The following is a 21,935-nucleotide window of genomic DNA, read 5'->3' on the forward strand; positions in this document are numbered from 1 at the left end:
TGGAGACTGCTTCATGAGATGACTCAGGATCAAGACCTCTTTTGTGCAGTCACTCTGCCTTTCTCCAGGCCCTTCACAACCCTCTCCCAGGTCCTGGTAGACAAAAGAGAGAGCATGAAGAACTACATGGGAAGTTGTATAGACTAGGGCCAGATGCATATTCCATTGGCCAGGACCCAACTATATTAGCTACACAAAATGCTGTGAAAACTGGGGGAAGGATTGTTCATTAGTGACCCCTGCGGAAAAATAGTAGAAAAAGAGTACTACTTTCAGGTCTCTGCCTCAAGGGGTAGAATGCAAGAAGAGGGAAAAATGTAAAACTTTAAATTAAAAATTGGCATCTCTCTCTCTCTCTCTCTCTCTCTCTGTCTCTCTAACTCTGAGTTTCAAATATATAAATAAATCTTTTTAAAAAATGTAAGGCATAGAGGTGAAGTTGCAGCCTGCAACACCAGCATCCCATATAGGTGCCATTTCGAGTCCTAGGTGCTCCACTTCTGATCCAGCTCCCTGCTAATGTGCCTAGGAAAAGCCATGGAGAATTGCCCAGGTGCTTGGATCTGTGCCACCCACGTGGAAGACCTGAAGAATCTCCTGGCTCATAGCTTTGACTTGGCGCGACTTTAGCCATTGCGGCCATTTGGGGAGTGAACCTGTAGATTGAATATGCCTCGCCACCCCCCACCCCCATTTTTCCCTCTCTCTCTGTAACTCTGACTTTCACATAAATACATATTTTTAAAAAATTGTTATTTACAAATATAGGATATAGGGGGCCTGACTTAGCTATGATTCCTAAGAGAAAAAAAATATGTGTCTGCGACTGGAAAGAAACATGGGTTACTGGTTCACCAAAAGATTATTGTTATCCATGAAAGTCTTCACTTTTTAATTTTAATAAGAATGCAACATTCTTGTGCATTAATAAGGAAATAAGTGTGGCAGAAAGTGCATAGACAGTCTTCACCTCTTAGTTAGCTATGTGTCCTTGAATGTGATACTCAAATTATCCAAGCCTCAGCTGGTTCAACTATAAAGTAGGAATATTGCTGTGGTGTGTATCCTTTAACTATTGCCATTATCATGTATATACCTATCCCCCAATTCAGTAGCTTAAAATAATAAGTTATTGTTTTTTATGCGTCTGTAGGTTGGCTGGGTTAGCTTTGCTCAGGCCACAGGTCCACGAGAAGGCTGCTAGGTCTTCTTCTAATGGTGTTTATTCCAGGGTTCAGGCTGAAAGGGTAGCAACTGCAGTACCAGGGGAAGGAAGCGGTGGTCACAGAGAGGGCAGAGATGCAATGCTTCTTGAGATCTTAACCCAGATTGGCACACTGCCCCTTCTGCCCTCATTCCTTTGTCCAGAGCAAAGTCACATCACCACACCCACTGTCTACGGGGTTGGGGAAGAAGCTTCATCCATGTAAGTGAACGATGCTGCAAAGTCACATGGCCAAGGGCATTCTAATACTGGCAGCGCTGATGATTCACTCTACCATGCTGACATTTGTAAGATTGCGGTGATGATTTAAAAATAGGCAAGGCATCCAGTCGCGTTCCTGGAAACACAGGGGCTCAGTGGAAACTGGAACTATGATAATAGTCGTGATGATGGTAATGATGTATTCAGGCCTCGCATCCCAGTGTCCTCTCAGTGGCTCAGAACACATCAGCCGGATTGTGTTCAATTCTGGTTGCCATCTTTAAAAAGAAACAAGCTGACAAGCTAATTACCAGCAGAGAAAGTTGAACTGGAGGGCCTAGGGATCTTGAAGGAACTAAAAATATTTAGTCCAAAGACGAGTGTCCCATATAAAAACAAATGCATCCAAATACCAGAATGACTATCTCACTGCAAAAACAACAGACGTTTAGAATAATGGTGAAGGAGCTGTTAGTCTGTGGGAGTTTTCTTGAAGTCGAGTAGATAATGGGAAGTCCATGAAGACATTTAAAAAATTCTCTTTTATTTATTTGAGAGAAAGAAAGGGTCAGAAAGCCCCCATCTGCTGGCTCAGCCCCCAAATTCCTTCAATATCTAGGGTTAGTCCAGAGCCAAAGCTAGGAACCAGAAACTCAATCCAGGTGTCTCATATAGGTGGCAGGAACCCGATTACTGGAGTCGTCACGGCTGCTTCCTACGGTCTATTTTAACGGGAAACTGGAGTCGGGAGCCAGAGCTAAGAACTGAACCCAGGAATCCCTCAGTGTGGTCTGGGGTCTTGACTGACAGGCCAAAGGCCCGCTCCCTATGAAAACACTTGATGGGGAGAGGCAAGTATGGGTTCTTAGCTAAGACAAGCACAGGGGAGGAAAATAGTGGTGAGGAAGGCTGTTTTCTCTAGAGTTGAGCAGATGAGCTTTGGGGAAGCAGACTGGGTGGTCAGGCCAGAGCTGGGGTTTCTGTAACTGGAAACAAACTCAACCTCAGCTCCTTTTTCAGTTCCTCTTGGTCTCAAAGATCCACTGGCTCATCTTCCAATGTGTCTGTTGTATAATGGTTCTCCAACAAATTCATGGAAAATGAAATTAAGACATACGTTTATTTTGGTGCAAAAATTTTTGATTTCTGTGCTTAAGAGGGGTTTTCAAAAGGTTCATGGAAACTGCATGTGATATACAACTATGCATGAATTTCCAAATTTTCTTGCATTTCATATTTCTTGTTGTTTCTACAAACACACCATTGCCAGTGTTGTTTCCAAGACCCGGGCCCCGCGAGGTCAGTGTGAAGCTCACCAAGCAGTGGTCTCCTCTTCCTTTAAGCTCGACTCTCCCCTCCGCATTTCTCCCAATCAGCCTTAATTAAACTGTTTGAAAGCTGCAGCTTGATTTTAATTAGAGTAAAATTGGAAAGATTAGAATGAAATTGGCCAATCATTGTTTACGGGGCCGTTGTTTGAGAACACAGCAGGCCGCTAAATTACCTTCAAGCCAGGCTTCCTGAGTTCTTGCAGACAGCAGGAAGGGTGGGGGTACCAGGACATCAGGGGCAGGCTGGCCTCATTTCTGCTTTTGTACTCCAAGAGTTTCAGGGACCAAAAGATCACTTAACCAAAGGTCTCAGGTTGAAATCCTTCCTGCCTGGGGATCTCTCCTGGCCACAGTGATGAGCAAAGCAAAAGAATTACTTGGGAAGCATGGCACAGGTGACAGCAAACTCTGAGCATGGGTCATAGACAAAGGCAGAAAACCACAGGTAGCCTGATTTTTTTTTTTTTTAGTGAAATGGAACTTAGCTCTACTTTTTTTTTTTTTTTTTTTTGACAGATAGAGTTAGACAGTGAGAGAGAGAGAGAAAGGTCTTCCTTCTGTTGGTTCACCCCCCAAATGGCTGCTACGGCCGTCGCTGCACCGATCTGAAGCCAGGAGCCAGGTGCTTCCTCCTGGTCTCCCATGCGGGTGCAGGGCCCAAGCACTTGGGCCATCCTCCACTGCACTCCCGGGCCACAGCAGAGAGCTGGACTGGAAGAGGAGCAACCAGGACTAGAACCCGGCACCCATATGGGATGCCGGCGCCACAAGGCGGAGGATTAACCAAGTGAGCCATGGCGCTGGCTCCCAGTAGCCTGATCTTGGTTCTAGTCAAATTCCACCACCATCAACCCTCTCTTCCATTATCAATCAGTAGAAGGTTATCAGTTGTTTAACTGTATCTCTTGAACTGGTGTGAAAATTGAGTGCAATTTAAAAAAAAAATAAAAAACTAAAGGAAAGCACTACACCAATATAAGAGATTATGGTTTTTATTATCATTTCTTTTTACAGCTCAGATTAATCACGTCTTATTCATTTTAGCAGTAGAGGCTCTAATAGCCAAGTATATTATAGTAATCTGTTGTCGAGATAGAAATCTCCTGGTGATGTGATGTGTCTAGAAATACTGCCTTCTGTACAGGAGCCAGAGCAGGCTATATCCCTGAGCTTCTAAAATGTCTCAGCTGAGCCGCAGAGGTAAATGACTGGCATCGCTCAATGCACATGTACTCCCGTTGAGGATGAAAAATGGGAGTCCTACGAAAAAGAACGAATGGTCATGTGTTCCCTTGGTGGACTGGGTCTGTGATGGAAGCAGTGGCTCTGGATGTGAGGCAGGTTGGCGAAGGAAAGGAAAGCTTCTTTGTGTCTGGAGCTCTCTAGGGAAACGAGCGGCGCAGTTCTGCACCGTGCCTGTTGCCTCTCCTGTGTCCAGTCAGCAAGTCCTGAGCTAGCTGGGGAACACAGCCCGCCAAGCCAAAGGTGGGCGTAGAGGACAAAGGCATTTGCAGTTTTCTCCAAGATTTGTTGGTATGTGAGACATTTTGCCTTGGGTCATTGACTGACAGTTTGACGAAGTGAAGGCACAGGAAAAATGACAAGAAAACTACTTATGTCCTTGGTTGAGGGCCAATCCATCCGTTTTTGCCCTAACGTTCCCAAATATTCAATAGCCGATCCTGTGCCTTCCTTTATTTTTCAAGAAAAACTGGCCATCTTTTTCCTACAAGTATGCTCCTTACCAGAACAGCTGTTGGGAAAATGATAGCTCAGCCCTTGTAGACACTTTGGGCACTAAAAGTTGGAGGGAGTGGGCCCTAGGAAGCAAATTATCAGGAATGGAGCAGAAGGGCTGAAAAACACAGAAAGGAGCAATATTCCTTACTGCACAGCCTCTGGTTCTTCCCTGCTTTCAAAGTGGGGCTTGAGACTGGGCACCCTGGGCTCCGTGGCTGCCTTAGGACTTCTCCCCAGTCCCTCCGGCAGGCCCAGATTCTGTTCCGAGAAACCGCTGCCGCCTGAGTGAGCAGGTGATGATGGCTTGGCTTGGCTTGGCTGGGAAGGCCTGGTTCCCTCCCCAGTAAACACGGCCTGGAGTCTAACAAGTATCTGGCAGTGCACAGGGACACACTGGCGCAGGGCTAGGATGGTACAGGATGCCACGTGCAAGGGGGTGGGGACAGCTGCATGCCAAGGATGCATTGAAAGTGACTTTACAAATAGCCACCGTGTAACCATACTGGTGGCCTTGGAAATACGCCTGAACATTACTTTATCTCCCCGCAGAGGAAGATAAAAGATCTATTAGAGAACCTGTAATAGAATAATCTCCCTACTCGCAAGAGACCTCTGCACAGGCACTGATATTACAGGCTGCAGTATTCATTACTGTTAGATTTCAGACTCATGGAGGAGTAGTTTTATTTTTAAAATTTATTTATTTTCATTTTTTGTTTGAAAGGCAAACAGAGACCTTGTAACTGCTGGTTCACTTCCCCCAAATACTTGCAACAGCCAGGGCCAGGCCAGGCTGGAGCCAGGAGCGGGGAAGTCAGTCCAGGTTTCCACAGGAGTGCCAGGGAACCAGGGCATCACACCACCATGTCCTGCCTCCCAAGATGCACTATTAGGGAGCAGAATCAGTAGCAGAGCCGCCAGGGCTTGAACCAGGGATGCTATGGGATGCAGGCAAGCCAAGTTGTGGCTTCACTGCTATACTGAATGCCTGCCTCTAGCTTTGTTTCTAAACACACACACACACACACACACACACACACACACACACAAAGGTAGTTCAAACAGTTCATGGAAAAATGGAATTACATAGTAAGTTTATTCTTAATAAATTCTAATGTGCAAAAACATTTGAAATCCACACATGGTTTTTTCATGATTCGTATTTTCCATGAAGTTTTTGAACACCACCTGCCTCATATGCATGACTTTCAAGCTTTTTGGCACAGAAATAAAAATATCTTTTAATTCTATTTTCCACAAGCTTTTTTAATACTCTCTCCTGTAAGGCTTCGTGGGGAGGGAGGCTTTGCAGGTAATGGCTCTTCGTGGGGGGCAGATCAATGGCCGCAGCTGAGCCTGAAAAATAGTGCTCCCGTGTGCAGCTCTGGAACAACACCTGGCCCCGAAGACCCCAGCTGTGCTCTTTCCAAGGCACTCATCCTCAGGAGCCCTGCGCCCCTGCAGGGGGATCCTTGCTGGCAGACTTCTCACTGACCTTGCGGAAGGCAGAGGAACAGTGCTGAAGCATGGATGGACAGGAAAGAGTCAGTAGCCGTAATTGGAGACACCACGTTTGATTTACAGTTTTTCAATGAGGAACACCTTGTAGCCATTTACTACTCACTGGAAACCTAGCGCCCCACTGGTGCTCCTGGCTGCCTAAGGAGTGGCTTTGCTGGGGCTCAGCCCTCCTATTGCAAGACTCCTGGGGTTCTGGGAAAACCCCAGAACTCAAACACCCAGAAGCATGACTTACTGGCAGTGGGGAGCACTCGTGCTAAGCAGTTTGGGACAAGGATGGTGAGAACAATTTCTGTATGATCCCTTTGTGTGTGTGTGTGTGTGTGTGTGTGTATTTCTCTTCCTTACACTCTGTTTTCATTGTTATTAAATATTTTATGGCACAGTTACCCTTTGGCTGAAATGTAGGATAATCTACAAAAAGCACCTGCTTGAAACGCCAGGTGACCCCCTCAGATGGACACGGGAAGTCCGAATGGAGCTCCTTGGCTCCGCCCTGAGCCCTCTCTGCAGCGGCTGCCACTGCTCTAAGTGCACTTTCCATGGGCGCTGCAGTCTTGTTCAAGCTGTTTGCTTTCCCAGACTGTTTACTGTGTAACAAACACAGTGGGAGAAGATTTTAGGAGAAATGGCTAAATTGAAATGGAGATTTACTTGGTGTCTTAATTGAAACAAAGATGATGGCTTAATTGAAGCAGTGTGTTAATATAATTGATATATAGAAAACATCCTTTTCCTAAGGAAAAAAAAGAGCCTTGATTATTTTATTACTGGGAAAATGGCTAAATGAAAAATCGGAAATGAACGTTTATTCTTTGAATAGCTCAGGCTGCCTTCCAGTGTTGCCTTCTGAGGTTTTTGGATGCTGGAAAGAACCAGGTTAATAAGTTCTGCGAGCACATTTTTACCACTTTCTGGCTCAAACTCCATTCGCAGATGTTTCCCCATTATTTTGATTCAATGAAAGGCCCCTAAAGGGCAGGGAAGGAGTTCAGTGGAGGAGAGAAAATCTCTAGGAGCCTCAGTGGCTGGACCTTGGCTGAGACCTTGAGCTGATTCTGGGTTGACACCCACTGCGATCAACCAGGGGAGCAGGCTTTGCTTCTGGATTTGTTGTTGGTAATTGTAGCCCTTACGTGCCCTCTTTTGTGTGGGTCCTTTCTCCCATGAAGTTCTCAGATGAATTGTAGTCCTGATCCTTACACATTCTTCCTGCAATGCAACTCTGTGTCTTGCTCTCTCTGTTTCTGTCTCTCTCTCCCACTCACAATATCACTGTGATCCTTTTGTACTTGACTGTGTAGCCTAGTGGGGAATGCCGTCTCTTGGAGCCAGCCTGTGTTTCAATCCTAACTCTGCCATCTGCTGGTTGTTACTTACTGGGCACATTAACTTATTTGTACCTCAGTTTAATCATCCATGAAATGAAGATGATTGTACTTCCGCCTTTTAGGGGTATATTGAGTACTGGCTAATCCTTGCAAGATGTTTGGAATGCCTGACACATAGTAACAACTCATTAAATGCTAACCATGGTGTTTTTTTTTTTTTTTTTTAATTATTTGCTCATAGAAAGCTTCCTAAGACAGTGCCCCTCATTTTTCTGGGCCATTTGTTATCCAGTGTTGTGATTTCTTGAGCAGCCATGGAAGTTGGATCCATGCTTTTATCTCAGTTTTTTCCCACGTTGCATTGCATCTGGTCTGGCTTGTTTCTGGGCCTCAGGGTCTCCTCCTGCAGACAGGCAGATTGAAACCATCACCCCCCAAGAGGCTTTCCCCATAGTGTAAATGCCTCACTCTGCTTGGGATATTCAATAAATTTGTGGTTTTTTTTGTGGATAATTAAAGGACTAGTGTGTTCTAGATAATAAGACTTTTTTAAAAAATAGTAGTAAATGTTTCAAAAGAATTAGGGGCAGGCATTTGACATGACAGTTAAGACACCTCTTGGAATGTCTACATTCCATATCAGAGTGCCTGGGTTCTAGTTCTTGGTCTGCTTCCCATTCCAGCTTCCTGCTAACGCATACCCTGGGTGTCAGTGTACTGGCGTATGTACTTGGCTCCCTGCCATCCACGTGGGAGACCAGGATTGAGCTCCTGACTCTTGATTTTGGCACAGCCCAGGTCTGGTTGTTGCTGGCATTTGAGGAGTGAACCATCAAGTGTGGGATTCATTCATTCATTCTCTCCCTCTCCCTCTCCCCGCCGTGTGTGTGTGTGTGTGTGTGTGTGTGTGTTTAATTAAAGAATTAGACTACACAAAGTGCACTTATCTACAAGAAGGAACTCATTGTAGAAACAGCAGAGTGGTACTGAACTCAACCATAGGTATTGGGGGTTAAGCTTAACTCTGCCCGTTACTAATTATGTGGCTTCATACAAGGTAACTTAATGTCTCTAGGTCTCAGCTGCTGTTGTCACCATCATCATAGCTGCTGTTAAAGCAGAGGGAGAAGTCAAGGATGCTAGCTTTTTGTTCTTATGTTGTTTTAGAAAAAACACTTTCTTCTCTGCTTCATGATTTTATGATAACACGAGAGGGTTAGGGTGGATTTTCTGAAGCAGTGTGCATGCCTGCACCGGCATATGTCACAAATGGATTACACGCCTGGCTGTATATCGAGTCCCTCGGCCTTTGGGGCATTTTAACAAAGTGTGTGGTCACAGGACTACTTGCACTGGTCCCCTCTCATCTCCACAGCCTCATTCATTAACATCAGTGCTTCACGCAAAGAGAATTTTCAAGGAATAGAAGAATGTGGAAAAAAATTGGCAACTGCTACTCAAATGTTCTTGCCAGTTCTAACAGGCCAGCTTTTCCTCCTGGGAGCTATGCAGCAGCAGGCAAATTACTTCACTTTCTGAGCTTTGATTTCCTCATTGAAGTAAAATATACTCAGAACTATTTATTGGCTTGAGTGAAATACGATTGAGGCATTGGAAAATGAAGACAAGTGAAAGAGTAGAGCTGCGGGACTGTTGCTTCTTTGGGGATTCTTTGACACTATGCGTGTGCAGAAGTTTTTGTCAGATCCAGTGTGGAGGAATGGAGATGCTGGTCATTAAGATTTGAGTGAGATCCCAGTGGAAAGAACAGGTCATCAAAGAAGGAGGTACCTTTCTCTGAAGGGAGGAGAGAACCTCCACTTTGACTATGACCTTGTCTAAACAAGATAAGAGTCGGAGAACTCAGAGGGCTTCCATAGCCTTGGAAACTCATGACTGGAGCATAGGGAGATTACTGACGCCATAGATAGGAGTGTCAATTGGTAAAGTCAACAACAGGAGTCACTGTGCACTTACTCCTCATGTAGGATCTCTGTCCTTAATGTGCTGTGCATTGAGATTTAATGCTATAACGAGTACTCAAACAATATATTTCACTTTGTGTTTCTATGGGGGTGCAAACTGTTGAAATCTTTACTTAATGCATACTAAACTGATCTTCTGTAAAAAAAAAAAAAAAAGAAATTATCAATTCCCAACTTGACTCTCACTGGGATTAAACATGACAATAGGTCTGATCTGATTTCAGCATCATTAAAAAAAATCATCTATTATTTTTCACTTTATGTTTCTGTGTGGGAGCAAACTGTTGAAATCCTTACTTAATGTATACTAAGCTGATCTTCTGTATATTAAGATAATCGAAAATGAATCTTGATGTGAATGGAAGGGGAGAGGGAGTGGGAAAGGGGAGGGTTGTGGGTGGGAGGGACGGTATGGGGGGGGGAAGCCATTGTAATCCATAAATCGTACTTTGGAAATTTATATTCATTAAATAAAAGTTTAAAAAAAAATTCCACAATGCAAAAAAAAAAAAAAAAGATTTGGGCATAGAGTTTGTGACGGGGAGATTTTTCACTCACTGAACTTTGGAGTGTGGATAGTGGAAAGTCACTGGTAGTTGTCCATGTTCCCTGAAGACAGCATAAGATGGCCCAGAGTCAGTGTATCATAGCAAAAGAACATGCCAGTCCCTGGCATGTTTATATTTTTTATTTATATTTTTAAAATTTATATTTTTAAAATAGATTTATATGTTTATATATTTATATTTTTAAATGCACAAAATCATGCATGTTTCATTTCATAAGTCAAGTCTGATTTCTTCATTGGCATGTGTTCACGTTTAGAATGTTTACTCCATTTAAGATCACTTACAAATTGGGTGTTGCTTCCATGAATTCTCACCCCATAGCTTATCAAGTTGTCAATAATTTGCAAGTCACTAAAGGATTAGAAGAGCTATAACAAAGTAAGTGATTTGGAGAATCTCTCATCCAATTACTCCACAAAAATACAAAGCAACTCTGCTGTTGTCCTACTGTGAGACATTCACTTTTATTCTGTTGCTGGAGATACGGAGTTTACTAGGATGGGGAAAAAAATGCCGCCCTCATAGATTTTACCTTTTAATGGGAAAGGAAATAAAATAGAGTCTATGAGGTTTGATAAGTTCATGGAGCAAGCCTGGGAGCAGAGAGGGAAGAAGCGTGTTTTGGATCGGACAGAGAACGTGTCTCAGAGGGAGTCATGCTTTATGGTCCTCAGCAAAGGAGCTGAGCAAGCCAAGCCACGTGACTCTGAATTTATTTATTAGATGTAATTAGCATGAGGTCCCTCTGTAGGGTAAGGTGGCCTTTCCATTCAATGAAGATCTCTGAGCACTGTAAGAAATTTTGGAAAAATGGAAGAATGCCCCCCACCCCAAAATCTAGTGAAAGAATATGATAAAAAATATTAGTTAATGGAGACTAGGTATGGCCTAACCCAAAGGATTGAGGTTTGATGACTTTGAGGGTTTTGTTGTAGGAAACTGAATTTAAGATTCATCAGTGTAATGTCAACTAGCCAAGCAGAGGATCATAATTCCAATCCAGCCAATTAGAAATGAAATGTTCTTTACCCTGTAGCGGGATTTGGGATAGAAAATGCTCATGACAAATACGCTGTACTTTAAAGTTTAGCATTTCCTGCACAATAGAAACAACTGGTGATGTATTATTACAAACTTGCCTGCTTAGATCAATAAAGCCACACAGCGAAGGTTTTAAAGATTTTGTTGGAGCCAGGAATTATTAGTCACCTGTTTTCCTTAGAACTGTTTGGTGCATGTTCCTCCTCTCTCTCTTAGTCTAGAGCCTGACGGGGAGGATTCTACAGCCTCAACTTGGGCGTGGATTTTCATTTATTTATTCTTAATGATTTTATTTTTCTGCAGCCTCATCATTTGTATTCCGTGGATTTGGGGGAAGGGTAGACCAAGGGCATGATGAGCAGGGTTGGGAAGGGTGCGGATGTTGTGAGAACTTGACATTTTGCTGCTTTCCAGACAGTGGAGCTGGTCCTTACCAGAATAATGTGGGAGACAATGGAAAACTCTTTTCTTACTAACGAATAGGACTCTTTCATTTTCACTCCAGCAAAAATATTCCCCTTGGAAATCTGTCCTCTTTAAATTGCAAACATTTCAGTGAAGGTCAAAGCCTGAACATGAAAATCTTGGATGGGACTAGAGAGGAACTTTCTCAAAATGTGAGTTCTCTTTGTCCCTTGAAGAGTGGCCCTGTGGACACTTGCTCTGAAGGTGCAAAAGCAGTGCTGAATAAAACTGCTGGCATCGTAGTTTGAAGAAACACAGTCACACCAAATGACAGCTGTCGTCATGTACTGGTCATTCACACTTGCCCTAGCCACACACACACTACACATTCTAGTCTCGCCCAAGACTGTCTTGAAGGCAATACCACATCTTAATTTTATGCCATCTTGAGCTTGAGTACGTGCCTTTTAAATATTGTTTTATTCATTGAAAAGTATACAGAATGCACATCTGAGGCCCCCAGAATACCTTGGTTATCTCAAAGAAAAATATGTCTGTGACAGACTTGCAAGCTGGACCACCTACTTTTCCCATGGAGCTCCATTTTTCTTGAACACACCACCAACAAATGAGTTATAGTTACTCAGACTTGAGTGTTTGGCAGACATTTTCTCAAAAAAAAAAAAAAAAAAAAGGAAGACAACCTCTATAATGAAAACAACTGATAGGGTTTGTTACTCGTGATTAAGTATAAGCTTTCAAACAAAAATTAGAACTTTGGAAAATGTGTATTCATCATCATGATCTTGAGAGCTTCCTAATATTTTTAAAGACTTTTCCGATGAGATTGGTGGTGATATTAACTAATGTGATATTTTGCTGCTCTATAATGAAAAATGTCAAAATGTGGAAGAGCTGCATAACTCAGTGATCCAATATTTTCCAGATGGTCAATGCATGATGTTACAAAATCATGCAGGGTAAAAAGATTCATTTAAAGTATGATATAGAACACTACATTTTAAAGTAACAGAGTACAAAAATCTAATTGATTGGGAAAATAACAGTATGAAATCTGAAGCCCTAAGAGAAAAATTACAATTATGACAACAGATTGAAAGTGGGAGTGAGTATGAGAAAGCAAGTCTTTTCTACTAAGCCAAAAATTTTAGTGATTTGCAAAAACTCAAAGCAGTGCTACCCTTACTAAGCTTTTTGGTTTGACAACATATATAATTATTATCACAAAAATTTGTTAGTAATGTTATATATAATGGGTTTATGATTGTTATCCTAAATACATTGTTTTCCCAGTTGTAATTCCTAAGGTGATGAATATCAATAGATACAAACCTCATGAACAACTATAGGGGGTGCAATCATTTTTAAGCTTATGAGGGAATCGAAGACTAAAACCAGTTTGAGAACTGTTCTAGTGCAAACTTCGTGACTTGACCGGTGGGTAACTGAGGCCGTAATGGAAGAGGTGAATAGCCTGTGGTGAGAGTTGGGATGATATCACCCTTGCAAACACCATTCCAGAATCTGGTCTTCCTACTATTCCATGCAGTAGCCATGACCACGTACATGAGAAGAGCTCATCAACCACTCTCAATGCAAAAAGTAGGGTGGTGCAGGCCAGCTGAGATAGGGCTTTCCTGCAGCCCGAGAGTGACAGGCCAGGTGACAGGGCTCCTGGTGCCCACCCCGGGTGGGGAGGGAGGAGATGGGGGCAGAAGTGGAAGAAGAGCACTAACCGCTACAGGCTTCCTGCAGCCCATCTGCAATACAATGAGCTTTCCCCTGTCTCTCGGGTTTTCCTCCAGGGAGTTTGCCCGCTGGAAGGTGAACAACCTGGCCCTGGAAAGGAAAGATTTCTTCAGTTTGCCACTGCCTCTAGCCCCAGAGTTTATCCGGAACATCCGCCTCCTGGGGAGGAGACCCAGCCTGCAGCAGGTCACTGAAAACCTGATCAAAAAGTACGGCACTCATTTCTTACTTTCTGCCACCCTTGGAGGTAAGCAGCATCCGGATCCCAAGCTAACTGGTCGCCAGATCATTGAAAATTGCTCTAAGAACCTGTGCCTACAGCTCCAACAGTCTCCCTGGGTCTTTTGTTCTTCCTGAACTGTTGCTTCCTGAGAAAGCGTTTCTTTCTAGTGTTTTTGAAACCAATGTAATCTCCAGACATCTAAATTCTCCCAGAATATTTCTATTTGCTTATGAGCATCCTCCCAGAGAGGGGTGTGGGGTAAGAAAGAGGGACAGACAGGGTCCTGCTAAGCACTTGCCAGCAGGGGGCACTGCCAGTTTTCTTTTGACCAAGCCATCAAACCCCTGATGATTCTCCACTTCCTAATATTTGCTGTGGCTGCACTTGTCAGACCCATAGACAAAGTCGGTGACCATTGAGTCTTGACCCTGTCTGCTCTCTCTAAAGAATGGCTACCAGCCACAACAATTCCAGTGATTAGGGGCTAGCGAAGCTCCCCCTCGTGGGGGTGAAGATGTTCTGGGACCCAGGGCCGAATCACAAGCTCTGAAGGAGCAGAGTATCTCTGTCCATGGAAGGAGACAGCAAGATTTAGTCCATCATTTAGCTTACTGTTGAAAAAAAAAGAAGCTGAACTCCACGAGTTCAGGCCAGGTGTCACCACGTGGTAGGTGGGGAGGGAGAGCCAGGGTTCAGGCTTTTGCCATTTCTTAGGGAGGAGATAGCGCAGTAGAAACTTCTCATAAGCAACTTGTGAGAGAGAACTGTGTGTCCCCAGTGGAGGTAGATTGCCTGAGCCAGAGATCAATGGAGGGTGTTGTATGGATAAGCTGGGCAGCAGTGGTGGGGTGGGGGGAGGTGGCAGGGCGCGACTTCAGGGGACTTACAGAACTAAGGAAGAGAAGGAGGGCCTCTCAGACAGAGAGGCCTGGTACCCAGCGGCATGTCTGAGAAGATTCCTATGTAGAGGGTAGGGGTCGGTGGGGCGGGGGCGTGGGGGGGGGCAGTGGGCTCTTCCTCTTAGATCTGTCTGCCCTGGCCGCTGATTTCAGGAGTCAAAGGCCTCACCAGTGAACCCATGTCATTTGCTATAGGAGAGGAGTCTCTGACCATCTTCGTGGACAAGCGGAAGCTGAGCAGAAAGACGGAGACAGCAGGAGGAGCCCCTGTAGCGGGGGGCAGTGGGAACAGTTCGGCTGTGTCCTTGGAGACCCTGCACCAGCTGGCAGCGTCCTACTTCATCGACAGAGAGAGCACCCTGCGACGGCTGCACCATATCCAGATAGCCACAGGGGCCATCAAGGTAATGCCCTAAGAGGTGTGGGGGTAGGGGCAGGCCAGAAACAACCAGCTCCGGGTCAGCCAGAGCTGACGGATGGATCCAGGAGTTGAAGGAAGCTTTCTAATGGAGTCACAGGCAGTTGTCAGACGTGGTCGGGTCATTCCTTTTACATCAAACGCCCCTGGAGCATGTACCCTGAAGCAGGCCCTAACCAAGGGGTTGTTGTAAAGGCCAATAAACTCTCTGCTCACCTAGAGGTTGCATTCTAGTGATGAAAATAAGTAGAAAACAAACAAAGTCATTTTAGTTCGTGGTATAAAGAAAAGATAGAGTTATAAGATCCTATTTGCTGGGACAAAGGAAATTAGCTAAGTGAGTAAGGGAAAGCACTTGGGGAGTTACATTGAGAGTAAGGTCTGAATGATAAGAAATAAGGTTTGTGTAGAGTGGAGGGAAGAGTGTCCAGGCCAGGAGGACAGAAAGGGCTAAAACCCCGAGGAAGGAACTGGCTCATTGCCTTGTTGGGGACAAGAGCTCTGTGAGAGCAGGCAGGTGCAGAGGAGATTAGAAGGCATCGGGGCCGGGTCACACGGCATGATGAGAAAGTTTAATAGAAGTCAAAATGCGGTGGAGAACCACAAAGAACTTTAACAGAAAGGATGCCATGTATGTAGGAACACGCTCGATAGTTTTTGTGACTTTAATAACTGTCACCTTCATCATGCCATCTCTACTTCTGTAGAGCAGGTTTCTAGGGAAGTCCCTATATTAGGGAAGACTAGTGAAAATACGTGAGAACGCTCTTTGGTGTTTTGCATAGGAAGTACGAAGTTAAGAGAATGTATAGACATCCAAATTGTCATATAGCCTGCCATCCACAAGGAAATTTTGTTCACTTATTAGTTCATTTGATAAATGTGGATGAAGCACCTGTGTTGTGTTAGGCACAGTTCCAGGTCCTGAGAATACAAGAGTGAAGAAAACACATAAGGTCCCTTGAAGAAATTTGAATTCTAGTAGCAGAGACGTAATTCAACAATACATACTGTCAAGTGGTGATTAATAGTAAGACAGGAATGTGAACTTTAGGGGGGATCTGTCTGAAGGAATGTCTTTAAACAGGGACCTGAATGAAGTGAGGGAATAAGCCAAGGGGCATATTGAGAGAGAGTTCTGGACAGGGTTAGAAGCTTGTGCTTCTTAGTGAATGGTGCATGTAGCTAGTGTAGCTAGTGTGGAGTCAAGAAAGGGGTGGAGAGGGAGAGGAGGCTGCAGACGTTGCTGATGAGGGCAGAAGAAAGGAGGATCCCAGAGGCAGGGCAGTAGGTCCAAGTGAGATGATATGGCAGCTTGGACAGAACTGAGGGAGTACAGATCCTGAGAAGTTGGCAGGTTCAGAACGTGTCTCAACAGCAGAGGCTGCCAGATTAGTTAGTGGCTTCAGAGATGGAAATCAAGATTAACTGCAAGGTGTTTGGGCAGAGCAACCAAATGAACAGTGATTTAATTTACTGAGAAGGCTGACACTGGGAGGAGATGCAGATCTGAGAAAAATAAATTGACTTTGGTTTTGGACATATGGAATTTGACATTTCTATTGGACATCCAAGGACAGATACCTAATAAATACTTCAGGATTTCAAGAGAAAGGTAATAGAGATAGATACATACACATATACACATGTGAAGTTAGTATTTAAGACCATGGGAAATGATAAAATGAGATAGATCACTCAATGAATGATTGTAATAAGTAAAGAGGTCATAGTGTTGGGTTGTGAAGTACCTCAATATTCAGAAATGGGGAAGAGGAGAAGGAGCCAACAAGAAGACAGACAAAGTCAAGAGCTATAAAGAAAACCAAAGCGGTACCACACAGGCATGTGAATGAATTGTTTCACAAAAGAAGAAAAAGGCAACTGTGTTAAGTGCTGTTGAGAAGTCACCAGGGTGAAGCTTGACAAGTGACCTTTGATTTGGTGACCTGGAGATAATTGCCAACATAGAGAAGTGTGGTTTCAGTGGCATGAAGAGAGACAGCAAACCAAGGAACCAGATATGAGTCCTAACAATGCTTTTACTGTAAAGACAACATGAGTGATCATGGAGAGTGATTTAGGGCCAGGGGAGGTGAGACGTCTCCTCTTGAGATGAGGATTATTCCAGCTTATTGGTATGTTGATTGAAATAATTTAGCAGAGAGGGAGCAGTGATGATGCAGACGAGCCAGGAGATAATTGCAGAAGAAAAATCACTGAGTGTGCAAAAATCCATGCTCAAGTGGAAGTGTTGGTCTTACGTGGGGAAATGAGCACGTCCTCCTTTGTAACAGGAGGCAGTGGAGTGCACACGTAGACAAATGCAGTAGAACAGATGTGGTGGTGAGAAGGTGCACTTCTCTTCTGAGTGATTATATTTCTTGTTGAAACAAGAAGCAACGTCCTTGGCTAAAAGGAAAGAGTAGGAATTGTTGAGAGAAGAATGAATTAAATGGTCTTCTCAATGAGTACACATTAGGAATATCAAGTTACTAGGTAAATGTATGGACTTCTGGGTGATATTGAGGGCCTGCTTGAGATGTGTGGTCAGAAAAATAATGAGATCAGGCAGGGCTGTTATGAGTTTTATCCACTACAGTCATTAGTTCATGTGCTGACAGGCATGGAATAGATAGTAGACTTTACAATGTGTGTGTGTGTGTGCACGCACGCCCGCTAGATGAAAAATAAAAGGGAATGAAGAGCACATACAAAGAAGTGATGATTGGAGTGATGAAACAAATCTGAATCAGGCAAGGAGAGGAAAGAAGCCTTTAAGGGATGAAAGAAAAAGTTGTTTATGTCCAAAGATTAGAAGTGGACGTAGGTTTGATGATTGCTCACTGGGAGAGACTAGAGGAAATGTGAGTGTGTAGTGCTTAATGTTGTGCTTACAGAGGGAATTCTGTTACCAGTAAAATCAGATTCATTGGCGTGGCCATGGGTGTGGATGGCTAGGATTGGGCTAGACATAAGAAGAGGCAACACAGGAATGAGATGAGAAGGCCAAGAAACTGAGAGGTCAGGTTGTTAAAGGATAATCTCTGTGAACACCGAGATAATAGGAATGATGCAGGCCTAGTGGTCAGAAGAATGACGGTATATTTAATACTGAAAATCCTCAGGGAGGGCGGAGGAATAACAGAAGAAATAAACTGTAATAAGGAGAGTGAGTGAGTGTTACAGCCTGACAGTTAAAGAGGAAGGAGGAGCAGTGCTGAGGATATCACGGTGGAGGACCCACTTCGCTTCCAGGAGCGAAGTATGAGAAAGAAGCTAGCTACTACTAAAGAAGGCTGCAAGAAGACCGTTCAGGGTCTGCTAGGCTGTGGTTACACCAAGAAAACAAAATGGACTCTTGAGAAGTTGAGACCGTAGGAGATTTTGCTGAGGGCTGATCATGAGGTCTAGAGAGCACAGTGGAAGTTAACTCAAGAGAAGGCATCAGATTAGCAGAAGTATGAGTTGTGGCATAATTCTGAGAGCTGTAAGTGGATGACTTCCCATTAGCATGAGTGTAAGGTGCATTTGGGAGTATTTCAGGAGTGTGAAATGAGACAAAGGAACTAAGAACTGTGTTTTGCCAAGAAGAACTCACTGGAAACCCCTATAACTGTTTCATTCCTGTAGTGGGTTGTGTCAAAGTTGTAGAAGACTTGGTCTTTCCAGGAAATAGAAGGTAGGCATTGGATCGGCAGTGCAAATGTCTCTTTAATATGCCTTCCTCTCCATGGACCTGACCAACTTTGCACTCCGTGTCATCTCTTAATGGCCTTATTTACCTCATTGTGTGTGTGCGTGCACCCGCTAGATGAAAAATAAAAGGGAATGAAGAGCACATACAAAGAAGTGATGATTGGAGTGATGAAACAAATCTGAATCAGGCAAGGAGAGGAAAGAAGCCTTTAAGGGATGATGAAAAAGTTGTTTATGTCCAAAGATTAGAAGTGGACGTAGGTTTGATGATTGCTCATTGGGAGAGTTTCCTTGATCAAATGTTGCTGTCAGTCCCTTGCACGTGTCTTCAGCCTGCCTTTGCCTGCTCTTCAGGCCCACTGTCATTCCCTTATCCAGAACCTCCATCAACTCTTACCCAACTCTCTTTGACCAGGCTTTGAATCAGTCTTCCTATGTCCATTTTCAGCTCTTCTCCTTGATTTACCTCTGTACCTCTACCATGTGTGAGAATCATCACCATAGCATCTCCTACTTAAAATCTTTCAGTGATTCCAGACCATACCAGGACAGAGCCCGAGCCACTGTTCCCTAGCCAGGGTGAGAGTGTGATACAATGGGAGGAAATGTGCACTCTAGCCTAAGAATCTGTGTTCCACCACTGCTCATGTTTGGGTTTTGAGCAAAGGGCCCAACTTCTCTGGGCCTGTTTACTCATCCTAAAATTGTGGAATAATGGGTCAGGTGATGTGGTACAGCATATTAAGCTGCCACTTAGGACCTCTCATCTCATCTCAGAGTGCAATTTGAATCCTGGTTACTCCATTTCCAATCCAGGTCCCTGCTAATGCACATGGGAAATAGTGGATAATGGCTCACGTACTTGAGTCCCTGCACCCATGTCAAAGAGCAGGATGGAGTTCCTGGCTCCTGGCGTCAGCCTGGCCCACATCCCACTCTTCAGGCCATCTAGGGAGTGAACCAACATGTGAAAGATCTTTCTCCTGCCTTTCAATAAAGTAAATTAATAAATGTTTTAAAACAATTTTGATCAATTGGAACAATTTAAACATGGAAGAATTTCTATGAGGTATACAGGAAATGTACAGACGGCATAGCCTTAGCACCATCAGTGCATGAAAGGGACTAATTCCCCTTAGCCAAACTGTAAAATCATTGACCTTCTATCCCTGGTGCTATCCTACTTCTTCTCTCAATGGTCTTTTTACCCTTTTGCTCGTCTTTATTCTCATTGTCTCCCCTCTACCCTTTAACCTCCATTCATATCATGTAACCCAGCCTACCTAAATGCCAGTGTTCATTCAAATATGTCATGTCTTCATGCCTCACTGCCTGGGCACTTACTCCCTGATGTAGTGCAATGCTTGTCTGTTCACCTGAGTGACTCTTCTCACCTTTCTTTGCTCAGCCTAGAAAAGCAATTCTTTCGTGAAGCCTTTCCTGACTCCAGGGGAGGTCAGTGACCCTCGTCAGTGTTTCAAGCATAAGCTCCTTGTGTAGGGCTTACCCGCTGGAACTGTAATTTCTAGCTAGCATGATGACCTCTGTATCAGACCATGAGGTCCTTATGGGAAAGACTGGGTCTTGTTAACTTTGATTCCAGGAAGACTACAGGGCTTGCAACATTATGGGTAGGAAGTAGACAATACGTTGTTGAATGAATGAATGATGTCACTGGACATGTCATTTTTCCACTTGGGTTAAGCTCTCTACTCAGTGTGCCTGCAAGTTGACACAGAAATCTATTCAAGGAACCTTGAATATAAGGAAGCTTTAGTAAGAGGACTCTAGTGAAGAATAGCACAGATCTCCAAGCACAGGACATTACAGCCAATCCAGGCACACAGGGCTTATAAAGCATGGCCATACTTCAAATGTACTTCTTTTGTTTCTTGTTGGAACATATGTCTCTGCTTTTTTCATCTCCGTGTGCTTCATCTTCCTACATCTCTTGTCAGAGTTGTTTCTGTTTCTTCTAGACTTTTCTGTGCCCCAGTGGCTTTGGCACACTTGTAGCTTTGCCTTGTGGTAGAGATGATGGTGCTGGTTACTGAGAATTATATTTCCTTTTTGACCAGTGCTTCCGTTTCATTGTTGGATCCTCAGTTCCCAGCACCTAGCAGGTACTTGATAATTATTCACTATTGGAAACATTTACGTATCTATAGTCACCCTTTAAATGTTTTCTCTCAGTATCACAGTTCTCAGTTGTCTAATTGTCTGGAGAATTAGAAAATTAGAACCAGCTCAGAGTCCAACCTTAGTCCAACGAAAGGAGAGGGATTTGCATCGTCTTAACCATGACTTACTGGCCGCACTTTGTTAAGCACATCATGGTGGTGGAGAGGAAAGGTGGGCAGGCAGCTATTGTAGTGCCTGTGGATATATTTTCCAGAACCAGAACCAACCCTCGGCTCCTCCAAGGAGGTGCTACCATCCTGACAGTCCTCCCTCTTTCTGGAACTCCTCCAGGCACATATTCAATGTAAGATGGATATTCAGCCTCCTCTGGGCTGACTGAACTGAGGTTTTCTCTGTCTGGAGTACAATGCATTCTCCCCATGAGATATAAATTGGAAAACCACGAGTAAACAAGGATAGTCTTGTGTTTTCTCCCACTTCTACTCTTCCGAGTCATTTCACATAACTTAGTGAGGTCTAGACATACAGTGTGGCCTGACCAAGGATGTACTGCTAGACAGAGGAGCAAAGGAACATGGTGACACCCACTCCACAGCTCTGCTGACTTGGTGGGGTGATCACCTCTTTGCTCTAAAACACATGATACTTACAGATAGCATAGCAAGAGGCAAGGGCCTGAGGGTGCCCTGCAGCACACCCTCACTAGCTAACTGCAGCACCTGCCATCTACCTCCTTCCACTGAGCCTGCCTTGGCAGCAGAGAGCTGCCTCCAGCACAGGCATCACCCTGGATGGTGGCGGATGGTCTCAGGGGTTGGTCTGTGCCTTGGTGAAAGAAAGTCCTTTAGCATATCTCTTCCTTGTTTCCCAGAGCAAGCACATTCTTATTTTTTAGCCTTTTGTAAGAACATCTTTGCTAAGAAAGACGTAGCTTTCTCCCTCTGTTATCTGAGACATTCCTTTGAGATCTCACTGGACATGGCCTTCCTTGTAGGTTTACCGTGAGCAGCACGTACCTCTATTCTAGGAGATGTCACATTACTTTGCAGCTGTTTGCACGCTTGTCTCCACACCCGACACTCACCACAACAGGAGGTCTTGGAGCAGTAGGGGGCTCTACATCATGCATACACAGATGTGGCTCTTCACAGAATCTGGAGGGTGGTGAGACACTCAATCAAATGGTTGAAAAGTGAAGGCAGGCGACACAGTTCAGAGGGAAACAAACTTACTCAAGTGCAAAGACTTGGGATTGGGTTTCAGCCTCAATGCTTACTATTTCGATGACCTTCAGAAGTTATTGAATTCCATTTCTCCCTATAATGTGAGTTACCAACTATGTGACTCACCTGTGCCAAGAGCCTGCCTTCAACTAATGCAGCCACAGCAGTTTTTAAAATATTAAAACACTGCCATATAGCTGGTAAAGAGTCCT

At 44.1% G+C, this 21,935-nt stretch overlaps 1 protein-coding gene across 1 annotated transcript in view; it reads left to right on the forward strand.

Moving 5' to 3' along the window:
- The window catches only part of BRINP2 (BMP/retinoic acid inducible neural specific 2), a 126,767-nt gene that overhangs the window by 84,234 nt on the left and 20,598 nt on the right, over positions 1-21,935 (forward strand). Inside the window, exons 3-4 of the mRNA XM_008263810.4 lie at positions 13,176-13,366; positions 14,437-14,645. Of these exons, the coding sequence (XP_008262032.2) occupies positions 13,176-13,366; positions 14,437-14,645 (400 nt within the window). The remainder of the gene's footprint in view (positions 1-13,175; positions 13,367-14,436; positions 14,646-21,935) is intronic.

The sequence above is a fragment of the Oryctolagus cuniculus genome, chromosome 7, assembly GCF_051225735.1.
Source record: "Oryctolagus cuniculus isolate XC-2025 breed Fujian yellow rabbit chromosome 7, ASM5122573v1, whole genome shotgun sequence".
Classification (NCBI taxonomy): Eukaryota; Metazoa; Chordata; class Mammalia; order Lagomorpha; family Leporidae; genus Oryctolagus; species Oryctolagus cuniculus.